This window comes from Amaranthus tricolor, chromosome 14 (genome assembly GCF_026212465.1).
Source record: "Amaranthus tricolor cultivar Red isolate AtriRed21 chromosome 14, ASM2621246v1, whole genome shotgun sequence".
NCBI lineage: Eukaryota > Viridiplantae > Streptophyta > Magnoliopsida > Caryophyllales > Amaranthaceae > Amaranthus > Amaranthus tricolor.
Genome location: NC_080060.1, coordinates 6,441,652 through 6,459,701, shown reverse-complemented (window position 1 = coordinate 6,459,701; position 18,050 = coordinate 6,441,652). Strand labels below are relative to the sequence as shown.

At 29.1% G+C, this 18,050-nt stretch overlaps 1 protein-coding gene across 2 annotated transcripts; it reads left to right on the top strand.

The window, feature by feature from the left end:
• The first annotated feature begins 8,635 nt into the window (after nt 1-8,635).
• On the top strand, nt 8,636-14,824 carry LOC130800040 (BTB/POZ domain-containing protein At3g05675). Of its 2 annotated transcripts, none has more exons than XM_057663373.1 (3): nt 8,636-8,795; nt 11,777-11,833; nt 13,154-14,824. In XM_057663373.1, the coding sequence occupies exons 2-3, from the start codon at nt 11,822-11,824 to the stop codon at nt 14,450-14,452; spliced, it is 1,311 nt and encodes a 436-aa protein (XP_057519356.1). In that variant the 5' UTR covers nt 8,636-8,795; nt 11,777-11,821; the 3' UTR covers nt 14,453-14,824. The 2 variants fall into 2 exon arrangements, with proteins under 2 accessions (XP_057519356.1, XP_057519357.1); XM_057663374.1 differs by having other exon boundaries at nt 8,637-8,795; nt 13,157-14,821.
• Nucleotides 14,825-18,050: the final 3,226 nt, after the last annotated feature.

Genomic DNA, 18,050 nt, shown 5'->3' with positions numbered 1-18,050 from the left:
AACTTGCTATAGCAAGTCATCAGTTTTTGGGATTACTCTATGAAAATATCCTTTAAAGTTGGGATTATTCGTGGTTAATCAATAGGTGAAAGATTTGATTATTCTAGGTAATTTTTCCTAAAAAAATCTAAAGTATTAAGATTTTAACATATTACACCTAATTTTATATATAATGTTATTTCAAAATGATATTAATGTTTTGATGCCAAGTATTTATACTATCTATGTGCTATTTATCTCAAAACAATATAATCACATATCAATTAAAAAAATCTTACACATACTATTTGAATATTCTATGAAAATACCCTTCAAAGTTGGGATTATTCGTGGTTAATAAATAGGTAGGATTATTGTAGAAAAATCATGAAAAGATTTAATTATTCTAGGTAATTTTTCCTAAAAAATCTAAAGTATTAACATTTTAACATATTACACCTAATTTTATATGTAATTTTATTTCAAAATGATATTAATGTTTTGATGCCAAGTATTTATACTATCTATGTGCTATTTATCTCAAAACAATATTATTTTGGATTTTTATTTGACAAAATTAAGGTGAAAGAAACAAGTATCTTAATAACATATCAATTAAAAAAATCTTACACATATTATTTTCGAAACCTAATAAGGCAACTATGACATAAATTATTTTGAAACACATTTTTTTTAGATAAATGAATATTCAAATCAATTAGTTTTCACCAAAATGAATTGATGTGAAAAGTTCAATGCATACTTTATTATTTGTTTAGATAATAACTATTTATAATCGTTTATCATTTTATGTTTCTACTATAATAAAATTAACTTATACTATATATAATTACACGTGTACTTAAATAAAAATTAATGAATGAAAACTAAAGCTTTGTGCATGAATCATAATCATAATATCTCTATTTAAAAAAAGTTGTGAAAAGCGAAGTGTCAAATTTCTAGAGCACTTGTCGTGTGTAATTTTTCCATTGGAGTATTTAAACTAACTAAATTAAATAGCTGGCCAGTTTACATCAATCAAAGATTTGACAATCAATTAATATTTAACCCGTTAAATTTACTGATTTAGTTATAGAAATTATTTCAACTAATCAAATACTCTAATCTATAAATTAGCTATGAGGATAGAAACAGTAAATTAAGAATCATTTAGCTGATATTAACAAATTTAAAATTATAAATTAGGAAACAAAATATTAATCATATATCTTTTAATAAATTACTATTAGAGAAATTTAAAAACAAAATAAAGTAAGAAATATTTAGATGATATTAAATAATTTATTAAGATTTAAACTTATTTAGTTATAGAAATTATTTCAACCAATCCTTATACAATTTAATAAAAAAAAACTAAAAAAATCACACATGTCATTTTTTTGGATCCACGTTAGACGAAAGAATTTTTTTGGTTGATATTGGCTTAAGTAGCAAATAAAATTAATCAACCTGTTATTTATTTTACTCATCTACAAACTATTCAAATTTATTACACATATAAAAATGTCATATCACCCTATTTCAACAATTATTATTTATTACTTCATCTTTAGTATATAATATCTTTATTTACATGTTTCTGAAAATTATATTTATTTATGTCTTTATACTAAGAATTCTGTGCATTACATAGGGTTTTATACTAGTTTGAATTTGTTGAATGTATTGGATTCTTGAATTTTAATTGATTTGCTGGATTGTTGAATATCTTTACAAACTAATTGAATTGCTCACAAATTTCTCCAACTCTTCGTCTTATTAATTTAAGTAGTATTTGAACACCCTTTTATAATTGAGTATGATCTTCATGAAGGTTGAAGAAGAAATTTTAAAAAAAAATCATTTTAAGTATAATTGTTTGAAAAAGGAATTCTAATTTGATAGCAGAAGGAGAATTAAAAAAATTACGGTTTAAATTTGAGGGAAAGAATGTGATTTGGAGGGAAGATGAGAAAGTAGGGTTAATGTTTTAGGAGAAATATAAGATTCCGATGCAAAGGGATCTAGTAAAGGATTAAATAGCCGTATTAGATGCTTAATCTTACTAAACTAGCGTTTTCAAATAGTTTTGGTGTAAAAAGATCACGAAAGATGAATTTAGGTAAACCTCAGAATTACCGCATAGATTTTAAAAAAATATTGGTTACCACGTGTTAAATCCAACACCTCAAAATTACCACGTGAAATTTTTTTTTTTTTTTTCAAATCGTCAGGATGATTTGAGAACAACAATTGTTTCTTTCTAGATATAGTGGATGAGAACACTTGATCTTTGGGTCCGACTCCGACCTAAAGATCTGCTTTCTAGATTTGTGGTTTTAGACCCTTTCAAATGACCTCTAATTAAGTAGTTAACTTTCCTTCAAATGAATAGCGTTGAATATATACACGGAACAAACCTAATCGGGGAGTGTTTGAGAAACCATTGCTCTCTCATGCTTAATTAAGGCAGTAAGTAAAGAAGATAAGACTAGTCACTCCTGATTCTAAGGAAACAATATTTCTCTCTCCTAAAAAGTCATCTTTCAACCTAATCTTATTAACAATAACTTCTTCAAAAATGTCATCATTTTTTCTCTCATACTTTTTCTCTACCCCATCATATTTTCTCTCCCTTAATTTATCTAATATTTATCTTTATTTTTTTCATAATAACATTCTCATATACAAACTTAATATAATTTTTTATTTAATTATAATAAATTTAATTTCTTATTAATTAAAATCATATTAATCTTTTAAAAAAGATAATATTTTTTAATAAATATAAATTTCTAGACATCAATAGTAATTACTAATCCGCACATTAAAAATAATTACTAATTAAGAGAAATTCATTACATTTAAAAAAATTTATTTGAATCCATTGGATTTATAAGATGATTTTTGTTGTTTTTTTAACCAAAAAAATGGTAGGAAAATAGGAAAAAAAAAGGTAAATATGAAATTATGCCAAAAAAAATCAAAATTAGTCTCATTTTATAGATCGCGAAAAACTATTACCGTTGGTATATTTTTTTAAAAAAAATTATTTTAATTTATTAAGAAAATAGCCATTAAAATAAATAAAAGACATTGTTTTGTCATCCAATGAGAAGGCGCACTTGGAAAGGTGGCAGGGGCTGTGACAGGTGCATGAGTTTGCTAATTTTGTCCCCCAAATCAGCGTCTGACACATGGCAAAATGGCTGAAAAAAGGAGTGATCGTTTCTTAGAACGGGTCACATGATGACCAATTTTGCCAACTTTTTTCCCAATATTAGATCACCATTAATAGTTTCCTCTAATTTGGTCATATGACCTATAATTAGATCATCAATATGGATGCTCTTATAAGCTTTGACTTGTTTGGCTACACATTCATAAAGGAACGCGTTTGCTAGTTCAATAGGTGTAGGTCCAACTTTTCATGGGCTTTTTATTAGAAGGTCAAACCCAATTGATATAACGAAAATGTGAAACAAATAAGTAATTTTAAGGAAAAAATAAAAGAATGAGCTTCGGGTAAATTTAATTCAAAAATAAGCGTCTTTATGCCCGAGCCTAAGGTCAGGTTAGTTCGTAGTTACTAATAGCGAACAAAAAAATTGGTCAAAAAAACAAAGGGGAGACAACGTCATACTGTTAGTAACTACGAACAACCAATTTTGACATTTTTTGGCCAATTTTTTTGTTCGCTGTTAGTAACTGCAAACTAACCTAACTTTAAGCTCGGACATATTTGTAATTAAATTTACCTGAAACTCATTTTTTTCTTTTTTTTGTTAATTTTACTTATCATTTCACATTTCTAACAAAGCTAACAAAAAAAATTAAAATCAAAAATAACATATTACCATAGAAAATATATGAGAGCACCACCTTATATTGACGGAAGATTTAGAAATAATATGAGTGTATGAGGGGGTATAGTTAAATATAAAAACAGAATAAAGTTGGTGAGAGAAATTTTAAAAAATTAGGTGAATTTCATAAGATGTAGAAATAGTTAAATACATTGTTTTAGAAAGTAAATTGACTGTGAGATAAATCCAACATATGAATTAAATAGTCCAATTAATATAAATTAAAAAAATATATGCTCGTTATTTAAAAGTTTGTATCAGTGAAGAGACAATTTGATAACTAATAAGGATTGAGAAGGACAAAGATGGAAAAACAAGTGCGCCCTTGTGTTGACTATGTTGGTATTACTAGAATACAAGAGAATAGATTAAGAAAGCTCCGACCTTACCAATTTATTAAATAATTGTTCAAATTCTTATTTTATAAATTAATTAAAATAATGTGTAGGTGCCGACATATGATGACTAAATCATTTATTAATGATTGAATATTCCATGCAGCTACAGATTACTGTTATAGTTTTATGTCTACCTAGTTAACCTACTTTTGTCTCATTTTATATACTTTTTTCCTTTTGCTTTATTTGCAATACTTATTATTTTTAGATGTTTCATACTCTTTTTATTTTTTTATTTTTTAGTGTTCTTTTTATTTAGAAATTTGGAATATTTCACTTTAAAAATAAAGAAATTTAATTAATATTTTTGAAACATATTTAAAAGATAAAATATATCCATATAAAATCTCATTAGATTTATCTTAATGCATACTTTTTTATCATGTATTTTTCATAATTTTTTATTATATGTATTTAGAGATCTATTAAGGTTTAAAATTTACTTTAAAAACAGTGTAAAAAGTAAACGAGAAGAACAAAAAAATTTTTTTGACAAAATGCAACTGTATGATTTTTTATTTTACCCATACTTAATTCTTTTTCCTTATATATCATTATCACCCTTACTTTTTACTTTAATTATTTTAATTCACGTACACATTCTCTACTTTTAATTACTTTAACAGATTTTTTTATAAATGGCAAAGTAATTAAATTCTACTTCTAACTATAAAGGAAACAACAAAACCCCCAACCCTCTTATTTAATGGTTCTAGAACCTCCTCATTTTTTTCATAATCATAAAATTAAAAAAGCTAACATGAACAAATAATATTAAAAGAAAATGGTGGGTGGGCCGTAGTCTAAAAATAAAATTGATGCAAAATGAGCGGGACAAACAAGAATAGAATTGTTTGGACTAAACTTTGACAAATTCTCCTATCATAAACTTCAACTCATCCCGAGTAAGAGGATGCAAATATTTCAATATGAGCGGGAAGAAAATTTAGAAGTAATTTGAAAATGATATTCATCGAGACAGTGATATGATAACTGATGTGGTTGCTTCTTGCTTGAGCTTCAGCAATTTCAATGGAAGATATTTACTTAAATATTAGTAATAGTTAAGAATAAAAGATTTAAAGAGAGAAGAGAGAATTAGAGAATTAAAATAAGAAAAAAAATGGCAAAGAAACCACAAAAGATTTTGTATGATTATTGATTGAATTCCTTAGTTTTATTGAGTTATTGAGTTATTTATTTATTTTTTTAATCTCTTTTTTATAACTTAGTTATAGTTTTAATGTGTATCGTAAATTGTAAGTGTTTTTCCAGGCACACATTGTGAGTTGGGAATTTGGACCGATGTTACTGTCTCATAGTGAAACCATTTCTATTAGATTGATCTATGTATAATTAGTGTGTTAAGGTAATAATTTATAATTTTAAAATAATTAATTAGAAAAATTGACTGATTTTTTGAATTTGTCCCGGCTGTTAATTGACTAGTAATTATGTAATTTAATATTGGTATAAGACATCTCATCTTATTAAAGAAAATATTATTTTTTAACATTTTAATTTTGATAAAGAAATAATTTCTTATGAGCATTTAGGCGGAAAAGTTATGCAATACAGTATAACACATGTATTTTTTTGTTTTTTTAAATACATTATATTGTTTATTTTTTTTCTTTTCCAAAGTATGATTTATTATTGAATTTTCAAATATAAATAAATTGACCTAAAGTATAAGTAACAAGTAAAAGTATAAAATAAAAACAGGGTGACTTTGAAGTACAACCTAACAAATGTAATTTCCTAATATATTCATATGAATAAAAACTTTCACTCCAATTTTCACTTAATTAACTCACAATGTCTAACTCTTGTCTAAGGTAGTGACTAATAAGATTGATATACACACTATTTTAGTGTACACAAACAACTCGTTTGATTAATGATACTAATTCGTGGTAATAAAAATGATTTGTGCTGCTATTTTTTTGTTCACTATTTTCCATTACCAATACTACCTAATAACACATTTTAAAATGATTGTGCATTAGAATGAATTTTGAGAAAAAACTTAAAATTGTCGAAGAAAAATTAGCGAATCATTAAACTAATTTAAAGACATTCTATTGAAATTACACTAATTATCCATTATTATTACCAATTTACCATAATTTAATGGAGTGCTAATTACCAAATGACCCATAAGCTCATACAAGATCAACTCAAAAAAAATTGGAATAAAATATTTATAATTTAGTTACCATATAGATTCCAATAATATAAACGAGTTTGATTAAATTATATTCATATCAATAAAAATTGTAGCATATGTTTTTAATGTATTTTAACCATTACAAAGACAACCATGACATATTGGAAATATTTAGTAATTGACTTTCGGTTATTTTGGCTTCTGTCTTTTTGTTTGTTCAAAAGTCAAAAATGATATGTAGATGACTTTTCAGTCAACTAAAAAGACTACTTTTTCAAAATTAAAAACTTAGTGTAATTGTTTTCATTTGCATTTGCTTTTGGTGCACTTTCTCTCTAATAAACAATCAACAGTTAATTGTTAATTGTTTATTAAAGAAAAATGGATTAAAAAGCTAAACGTCAATAAAAAAAGCTAATCCTAGCAAATTTTAAGTTTTTGCATTAAAAGTTAGTTTTCAATTGGTTTAAAAGTCAATTATCAAATATTTTTTACTATTTGACCAATTAAAAAGTCAATAGCCAAAAGCTAATCAAAATGTCAATAAAAAAACTATTTACCAAACAAGCTCAATATATAATATACCAAATTTCTCTGTAATTTGTCTAAATAACTTAAAAACCAACAAGAAGATACAATTTTAACAGGTTTAACGAGCTAACTATTCTCTTAGTTCTTTAAAGTTATTCATATTTGACATTTTGGGTTTTTATATTTATTCTCATAAAGAATTTTTTTATTTATGTCACAAATTTTGAATAAGATTATCTTGTTTATCTTTTTTTAATATTTTAATAATGCTTATGAGTCTCACATATCTCCCACTAGCTTCATTTTAACATTTTGATATTGTTTATAGTCCCCATATATTTCCCGCTAACTTTATAAGAACATGATTTTAATAGTTTTAGTTTCTATATTTTTTCCACTAATATTTTTAAAAATATTTTTAAAATGTTTATGCTCACTTTTGTAATGTTTTAGTATCATGACGCTCCAGTGAGAAGGATCAAATACATCATAGTGGAGGGCAAGAGATGTCGAGGAAGACCTAGGAGAACGTGGGAGAAACAGATTAAAAGTGACCTAGATGAACTTCACCTCTGTAAGGATCTGACCAGGGATAGGGGCAGTTGACAGCGCCCTTATCCACATCTTAGATTACTAAACTTGTCTCTCTTACCCATCATTTGGTATTGTTCATTGCCTTTACTTGTCGCTCTTCATCACCTTCTTTACTTTTATCTTTATTTTTAGTTATTTGTATGTATTCTATTTATTGTGTATTTTTAGTTATTTGATTATTATTCATGCCTTATGGTCAACTTGTGTTGTAAGTTGCAGGCTTTCGGGTAGTTGTAGGTTTCTCTCTCTTTGAAGACCCTTCTCGAGCCGAGGGACTCTTTGAGCCACTCTCCTCTATGGGTATGAGTTGTTGTCTTTCCTCCCTCCCCAAACCCTGATCATAGATTTCTATGAGTATGATACACTAGGTGTGATGATGATGATGATTATACTCACTTTTTCTCAAACAAATTTATTATCCAATAAAGTAATTTATCCACCATGTAAAAAAATACTATTTTTCATAATTTTAGTTAACATTTCTGGTGGGAATTTTTTTTAAGGAACGGAAAGAGTAAAAAATAAGAGTACAACAATATAATAAAGGTTTTTGGCACAAAAAATAAGACTGGTAAGACTTTAATACGATACTTTTTAGATGAGACTTGAAATTAATAAAATCTTCTCCCCCAAAACTATTTTTGGTCTCTCATTTTTTTTTAAATTTTATTTCATATTCTCATTCACTTTAAATAAACAAAGACTCTCCTTTGATTAGTGATAATAAATTGTTGTAATGAGAATGATTTATAGTGTAAAATTTCATAAAAGTTCACTATTATTTCCATGGTAATAAAACTTTGATAAAAAAAAATTATTTACAAATTTCCATTACCACCTAATACCATGTCTCCCAATTATAATGCATTGGAATGAATTTTATGAAGAAAATAAGATGATTGAAGTTGGAGAAGCATGACCATCAATGTAGCCAAGAGATTTTTAAACTAAAATTACACTAGTTTATCATTCCTATTATCACCGTTTATTACTACTTACCAAACGAACCGTTAATATTTTCTAATGGATACAGTCTCGCTCTATTAGTGAATCCCAAAACTACCCCTACTGTCAACTGTTCGTTTTCGATCGTGTCTTCCGGTTCTCATTACCATTCGCCAAAACATTTCCATAGACTATAACATGTGCTATTCTCCCGAGTGAGCCGAGTGAAAGGCAGCTGCTTGACCAATTTTGAAGATACAGATTTGTTCAAACTCCATTGCAGCAATGCCAAACTATAACATGTTCAAGGTATTTACTCTCCTTTCACCTTTCTTTATTCTCCTTTTCCCTGATCCAATCTCTGTGCCTTGTTTTTGTGCTTTCTCTTTATTAGACTAATTTTTATGGGTTGTTAGTTATGTTATTCCAATTTTCCCACTTGTAAATTAAATTTCTTGTAATTCCCAGTTCAATTTTCAATTGCCATCTTTATATTTTTGGATTATTGATGTTTTTTGTATTCTAAGTTGAGAAATAATCCACATTTTGAAAATATAATGCAAGGAATAGATTAAGCTATATGGTAGTTTGATTTCTGGTTTAGAGTGATAATTACAAGGTCAAATTGGAATATCCCATTGGGTTTATCTTCAATTTTAGGTTGTTTCGATGCCTCAAGCTTTAGGTCGATATTCGGGGTTGCGATAACCACATCACTCCCATTACCACATCATTGCGTTGTCGTGATTGCAACTGTTACCGTATTTTGCACTATGCTTGAAGGTTTCATTGGTTTATTTTTCTGTTTATTGGTCAGTTTTTGAGATGGGAGCTTGGGAAGGTGAGTTTAAGGAATTTTGTGGCTATTAGGAATTTAGGATAATAGTGCTAAATAGGCTGATCCATGAAACTAACGGCCTGTTTGTTAGGTGGTAATGGGAATGAAACTAGTGTAATTTTGGTTGAAAAATTTCTTGGCTACCTTGATGGTCATGCTTGTCCAACTTTAATCATCTCATTTTTTTTGTAAAATTCATTCCAATGCATTATCTTTTAGAGATGTGGTATTAGGTGGTAATGAAAATTTATAAACAAAAAAACTCAAAATTTAAAGTTTCATTACCATGGGAATGAAATGGAACTTTTAATGAAATTTTACACAATAAATCATTTCCGTTACCACCATTTAGCACCAATAACCAAACATGTTGTAAATATATTGCTAAATAGGATGATCATGAAATTAAAAATATTGCTAAATATGGTGTTCCAAGAACCTCTTTGTAAAGAATGGGAATTTTTTCACTATAAGGGCATGCTTGGATCGAGTGTAAATGTTTAAGGGGTAAAAAAATGTCAAAGTAAGAAAATAAAGTTGATAAATGAGAAATTTGTGAAATTTGATTGTTGTAGAAGGGGAAGAATGGTTGCAAAGTAATGAAAAATGAAGGGTGCACTCAATTTTGTGGGGTAAATATTTATCATAGGGGAGGGTGGGGGAATGTATTACCTCCATAATAGGGGAAATCATCTTCTTTTTCCTTCATTATTTTTATTTCATGCTCATTTAACCTTCTTTGCAACTATCTTAACTACTTTAAATGCATCTGTATTTGCTTTCATTTCATTAGTTTGACTTTATTTTTCCCCTTAAATATTTACACTCAATCTAAGCATGCCCTAAGTAAAACTACTAAACTGTGTTTGGATAGAGAAATAGAGGGAAAGGAAGACCAGGGATTTGGAAGGATGATTCATTGTTTGAATAACAAAAAAGGGAGGAGAGCGATTTGGAGTGGAGAGGTCTGGAGGAAAAACATAGACAAACTTTGTTAAGAATACATTCTCTCCTAAAGTTGGAAAGATTTAAAGGAAAAACACTCATTTTTCTTTCTTTTCCCTTCCTTTCCTTTCTAAACAAACAAGCTGCACTCTCTCTACTTACCCCTCCCCTTCCTTTTCCTTCCTTCCCTTCCCCTTCTCCTCTTTTTTCTTTTCTCTCTTAATTTATTATCCAAACATAGTGTAAGTGCTATAGGTACTATATTGAAATAATAAAAACATGCTCTATTTCCAGATGAAGCACCTCACTTCCTGTATTGAGTACTCTGTCATTTCTCAAAAAAGTATGCTTGAGTTTGATAAATGAATGAAGTTTCAAGTTCACCCATTTGAGGTGCTGAGCATTTGACATGTATATAAAGTGTCGTCGTTTCGAGAATTCTGTATACAAGTTTGGCTTGCTTCTTTTCCAGCAAACATTGTTGTATATAATTCAACATCCCTCATGTTAGAATTTAGATTTTAAACTCCAAAATCCCTTTTCATATTAGCTGTGAGCCTGTGAGTTTATTCTACTTCTGTCAGGTGATCAGGTCTAATGGTTGCATCTAAAGAGATCCTGCTAATTGTAGTATTACTCAAAAGAGCTTTTATAAATTTGATTTGACTATCTCTTTATTCCCAACTCATTTATTATTTTCCACTTTTCCATTCAAAAAAAATATATTTTCCACCTTTTAATTTAAATTTTTAGCTATTATAAATCTCCTGAACAATAGCTTGTGTTTTTTTTGGATACAATCACTAGTGAGGTTGCTTCGGTTACTGAAACTTGTGCTACTAAGTCAGCACAATTGATTGTGGCAGAGGGAAGCTGTAACTAGATGTTGAATTCTTCCATTAGTTAAAAGAATAAATAGAAAGTAAATCATTAACTCAATATCCCGCTCGAAAACTGAATCTGGGTGAGAGAAGGTGACAAACAATCCATACCCATATTCTGTACAAAGAGAGGACTAAAGGATTGTGGTCAATTTTACCCCAAAAAATTAAGAGCCTGTGTATAAAGCAGAATATAAAACAATATAATAAATACTAATGAGTAAATATGAAAAAAAGGAACAAGTAAGAAGCAACTAGCAACTATAGCAAGAAGGCACCTAAAGAAACTATTAGTAGTCTGAAATATGGATTTGATGTCTCCAGCTATTCCTATTCCTAGTCAGATTCATGGAGAGGCGCAGATAACTCAAGTCGTTCTTAATTTGTTGAACCCATGCTAAATAGAAAGTAAAAGATCATGATGATAAATTGATCATGTAAAAGAAAGTGAGTGCATTTTATCGCTCCATTTACTTTCTTGTGTTTTGAGAATTGAGAGTGGTTGATGGAAGGAACATATGGGTATAATGAATCTCACGTAAAAAAACGCTCCGAATAGTTAATACATTTTTGCTATTTACATGATTGCTAATGCTTAACTCTCTCTTTGTTTTGTGAATCTGTAGTTCCAATGGTTCGTTGCTTCCGACTGAGAGCTTCTTATCTGTTGAATGGAGAAGCGGGTAAGTATCCATGCTAAATCGCTCTCTAATTGGGAATGAATGATGCAATTTTAATCTTCATGTTCTTTCCTTGTGTTGTTGATGACGGAAAAGTCGGGGGATTCAAAGTTGATAACAGATCGTTTTATTCACATTCGTATTCTTTTTCAAAATTATGGGCTGTCTGAGTGGAGCTCGAGTTTTCTTGGCATAGCCTGGCTTGAAATAGCATAGGCGAGTTTGGAAACTCGAAAGACTAGGTTTGACTTAAGCTTGAGTTTTCTTGACTTAGCCTGGCTCGAAATTGTTAAGACCTGCGCTTGGGAACATGGTTTGGCTTGAGCTCAATGCATAATCAACAAAATTTGGCTTTACTTTTAGCTAGGTTTTTGTATACACTTGTTATTCATCGTTATAAAATCCAATCCATTGATTCGATTCGATTACAGTCAGTTACGTGGTAGCCACGCTCCACAATCCGGAAATGTTCATCCTCAATCACCACGAAATGCGTCCAAAATCGCTCAAGGTGACGTTCTGGTATAGAATACCTTTTTAAAATGTAGTTTGACCTTCATTTACAAATTAAAGAAAAAATAAGGGAGGGAAAACGAGATGAAACCTAGAAAACTAAAAAATTCCACTTAAAAACATTGTCTTAAAGCAAAAAAATCATCTAAAAATATTTTGTTTTCAAACATATTTTTTACACATAATGTATCTCGTACCCAATCGTTCCCGAGTCAATCAAAGTTGCGTTTCTTATTCCCACTTCCCCTTCCAAACTGAATGTCGTTCCAGGTAACAGTGGTTACACTTATCTAGGTTAGAATTAATTCATTTCAGCTTTTCTCATGTACTCATTCAAGTCTTGATCACAATTCAGGAATGGGACAAATTAGTAAAAAAAAAAAAAAAAAAAGACCAAATAAGGATCCTATTCATTTCCTTCAATCCAATGCTCATTACACTTGTAAACCAGTTTTTTAATGTTAGAAAAATTTAATACACTCGAACATAATCATTTGAAACAGTAAATTGAGGGATGCTTACTAACGTTTTGAAGTCACATTTGATCTTTATCCAGTGTTACATAATTCGCTGGCTAATTAGCTTTCAAGTTCGTGATTCACTCAAAATGACCAAAAAATAACCTAAAACCGACCATAATTTGCTTTTTCCAATTCTGAGAGCTTACATGGTCTTACTTGAATAGCTTATGCTAAGATTAATTCCATATTCAGTTTATTAGTATGTTCTTCATGAAACTGTCTTAACCATTTTGATTGAACACTGTATTCTCTGTACTTAATTTCTTTTTGGGTCATCAATGGCTCAAAGCAGGAAAATGGAATAGGGCATTCCTTTAAATTCAACGACCGACCAAGTAGTGACGTTGTCGTTAGGTTGCGAACGCCTGAAGGTCGCGATCAATGGTTGTATTGTCACTCCTCCATTCTTGTCGATAAAAGTAAGTATTTTGCTGACCGTCTCTCCGACACTTGGCCAACCTGTCAGATCCTCGATGCACGCAGTTGTGTCGAGGTTCATTGCCAAGAATCCGACATAAACTACAATATCACGCTTCTTCGTCTCCTCTACGTCGCTTCTGACAGCTTGATTTCCGAAAGCTGGCATGGAGTTCGTAACACCCTAGGCATCCTTCAAGTAGCTGTTGATCTGGGATGCCCTCGAATAGTTTCTTCTGCTGTGGAATACATAGAGGCTGTTCCTTGGGAAGAAGCCGAGGAGGAGGAAATTTTACGAACCATACCAGCCATTGGGCCCATAGCAAACCCGATTCTTGCCCGCCTTCAACCGGTTGATCAAGGTGCCATTTGGAGGATATTTGTATCCGCCATTCGATTCGCCACTTCATCACCACCTTTGTCGCAAAGGGATCTCAAATTCTCGGTCCAAGAGCAGCTAGAATATATGCTTGCCGAGGATGATGATGCTCCCCTTGTTAAGTTGTGCGATGAAGTAAAGCTCGAGGCTAGAGAATGTATAGAGAGACTGCTAACGAGATTTAGTGCTCTTCTTGAATCTTTATCAAACGAGCGTGAATCAACGATTGAGGGTGAAGAGTTTGAGCTAGTATATGTATATGTATCGGATCTGTCATGGGCGTGCCAGATATGTAGTAAACTCGAAATAATGAGGGAGATGGTAAAATCTTGGTCGGAGACTTCCGATACAATAGTCAAGCTTATCGAGAAAGCAAGTTCCAAAACCGATACCCTTAAGTTAAAGTTGAAGGTGATCGAAGTAGTTGCAAAAGTTTTAGAAGCAATAGGATACGGAAATGTAGTTTTGCCAACACCAAAGAGACTTGAAATGGTGAAAGTATGGCTTCCGTTTGCAAGAGTTACGAAGCCTATGGTCGATATGACTACACCTGATACCGAGGAAGATAATTCAAGGCCAAAAATTGTTTGTGAGGTTTGGCAGACGTTGGAATCTGCACTTGTTTCGATCATACTTGCTTTACCGGCTGGCGATCAGGCAGAGATTTTGACGGAATGGTTGGATAATCAACATATAATTTATCCCGACTTAACCGAGGCGTTTGAGGTATGGTGTCATAGGTCTAAGGTTGCTAGAAAGAGACTAGCTTGTTTTGGTGCTTCACTTGTATGATCATTCTCATATTGGAATGTGCTTCACTTGAAGGATCTTATTTTTATTAGATTTTGATGATATTTAGATGTGAAGTCTATGCAAAAGAAAGATAATTGTAAATTGTTGTTTGTTATTGAACTATAAAATATAATTTTGTAGTAAGTATCAACTTTTGTAATAAAAAGGTAGGATCAGTGAAACATAATTCGCTAGTTGGTTCGTTTTTTAGATTTACGTTTCGCTCAAAATGGTTCAAATATAGCCTAAAATCGACCACAATTCGTGTTTTTCAATTTGCGATTCGCAGGGCGATTAGCGAATCATGTGACGCTAGGTAGGATTTGGGGATTGAATGTACGTAATCTTATCTTTGTTGTATTCTTGTTAGTGATAACGAAGAGTTTGTTTCTGATTAACTCTTAATAGTAAATATTATATGCAATTCCATATAAATAAATAATGCATATAATTTAATGAGTTAATCTGTTGTAATTCCTCATTTATTATTTACAATATCTAAAAGAGTAATCACTGCGTCATATGGTTGCTCCTTATTATAATTCTATTTCCCGCATAGAACAAACTATAGCTATTCTATAGAAACACATAAGAGAAGATAATTAGTATCAAAAATTATTGTGTCTAAAAGTGGAACAATATCTGGATTCTATTTTAATAACTTTATAATAATTATTTTTAATTTTTATTTTATTTTTACTATATAAGTTAAAACATAATTGAGTGAGATTTTATTTAATTCGTCTCAATTTAAATTTACTCATATTATCTTTTTATAATTTTTAATTATGTCTAATTAGAAATATTAAAATAAAATGAAGAAAGTATGAATTATAATGAAAATCATATTACAATTTTTTATGCATGACATAACATTATGAAAGAAAATAAGTATTAACATATATTTTGGTTTGTCCACATATCATGATAAGGCTTTAATTGTAGTCCTCTAATCAATTCACATATAAAAAGTTATTTTCACATCTATTCAAATTCTCAAAATGATATGGTCTTATGGTAAGAGTAATTCTACTGGATTGGCCAATATATATTTTTTTTTGGTGTCTTTAAGTAATCACTTATAATATCAAAATGATTATTTACATTCTTAACTTAACTAATTAAAGAAATGAACTAATTATATAATCCCATCTCATACAATACGAGCTTATAAATATGTTATTATAGAAAGGATGAACAGGGGTGCATACAATTCGATTTGATATGGTCTAACATTCCAAAATCAAAATTCTAGGTTAAAATTTTTTAAGACTAGATCAAAATGGTTAACACACTAGACGAAACCAGACTGTTCTAGAGCGGTATGTCTCATTTGGATCTATAATTATACTCAATTATTTTTTTTTGAAAAACGATTATACTCAATTATTATTATTATTATTATTATTATTCTGAAATAGAATAATTATTTATGTAAATATTTTGCACCTTCAATTAAATCTACATAAGCCGTAATTTTACCATTAAAAATATAATAATTCATAATTACACAAATCTTTACACATATCATGTAATGAAATCAATTAGAATGGGCATAAATACTTCTAAATTATGTAAAATGGGAAATGTAAACCTATACTTTTGATCGTCACAAATCATGTAATATCATGGATTAAGTTGTAGCTCAATCTACAAAATTTTAAACCTTTATCAGACCGAAAACCTTAATTTTAGGAAATATTAAACCAAACTACAACATTTTACCATAGACTAATTTATAATTTAGACCAATTTTTGTTAGCTCAATATAAGAGTAATAGATAAGGGAAAGTTTGCTTTTATTGTTTTGTGTACTTTGATTTTATGTTGCAATTATTATTACAACTATATTATTATTATAATTATACTAGTATGGAAACTCGTGCAATGTACGAATTTGTTAATGTAAAATATATAACAAAAACAGATTCAAATAATAATGCAAATATATACTATCATTATTAAATTTACCAAATGCTCCCTCTAATTTACTACTAATGTCTCATTTGCTTTATGCACTCTATTCATTGCACTTATTCAATCCTTAATATCTCTAATTGTGTATAATCAAAAATTATAGAAAGTTGATATGAATAATCCTTGCATTAAGACGAATCAAACAAGATTCACTTGACTATATTTTAACTTATAGATTAATAATAAAATACAAATTAAGAGTAAGAGATGAATATTGTCCAAAAAGCAAATGAGACATTAGTGCTGAATTGGAGGGAGTATATGACTTTTTTAGATTAAAACATAATTATTGATTTTTTTTTAAATTATGTATCTAATATACAACTTTTTTCCATTCAATTGAACATATTAAATTCTAAGTTAACTAAATTAAAATACTATAGTAAATTATACAATTAGTTTACAAAATTTAGCTCTAATTTTAAACAAAAAATATTAGTTTTTAAATTAGACAAATATTGTCATGTAATCAACTATCATCTACTTTACATAATGTTTTGATCTTCTCTCCCCTTCTAAGACAAACATGCATTAAGTCAAATTTTTACTATATTCATTTTCTTAATTATTGTTAAATGTTCCAATTTATTCTTTTACCATTTTTAATCATACTATTACTAAATAAAAATTTATCAATATGACATGTAAATTGTAATCATTTCACATCTAATGATATTTTTCCATTTGTCATGCCTCTTTAGAAGATGACACTTTGAATTTTTCATCACTTTTATGGTATTGTATGATTTTTAAATTAGACAAATATTGTCATGTAATCAACTATTATCTACTTTACATTATGTTTTGATCTTTCCCCTCCTAAGAAAAACACGCATTAAGTCAAAATTTTTACTATATTCATTTTCTTAATTATTGTTATATGTTTCAATTTATTCATTTACCATTTTTAGTCATACTATTATTAAATAAAAATTTATCAATATGACATGTAAATTGTAATCATTTCATATCTAATGATATTTTTTCATTTGTCATGCTTCTTTAGAAGATGACACTTGGAATTTTCCATCACTTTTACAGTATTGTATGATTTTCTATGGTGATTCTTAATTTTGAATTTTTCACGTGGTAGTCAAACTTTTTTTTTAATTTGCGTGGTCACTCTAAGCTTCTAACTTTTCCACTTTAGGCAAAAGGTTAAGATTTTTTTGTTACATTTATGTTAATATTACCCATTGTAACACCCCAACCCATCAGACTACCGGTGATTACCATGGAGATTGTAAATTGGCCCTATAAACCACATAAGTCTTTCTAGCGCACTTTGGCCTCACTCATACGCACTCATGAAAACTTTTTAGGATCCCTTGAAAGTTCTTAGCACGCTTAACTGTGAAGTTCTTAGCAAATGGAATCCCTTAAAAAAAGATGCACCTTGTTGATATGAGTGGTCTATCAATCTCTTTAAAGCTCAATTCGGAATATCACACCCATCATAACGACTTTTTTCATAAAAAAACATCACGATCAACCTTTTGGGGCACACTTTTCATAAAGTTGTTCGAAATAAATATTTTTAATTAACGAAGAAGTTAATAAGATCTTTCAAGAGACTGACTGAAAATTAAAACTATTACATTGAAAAGTAAAATGCATTAAT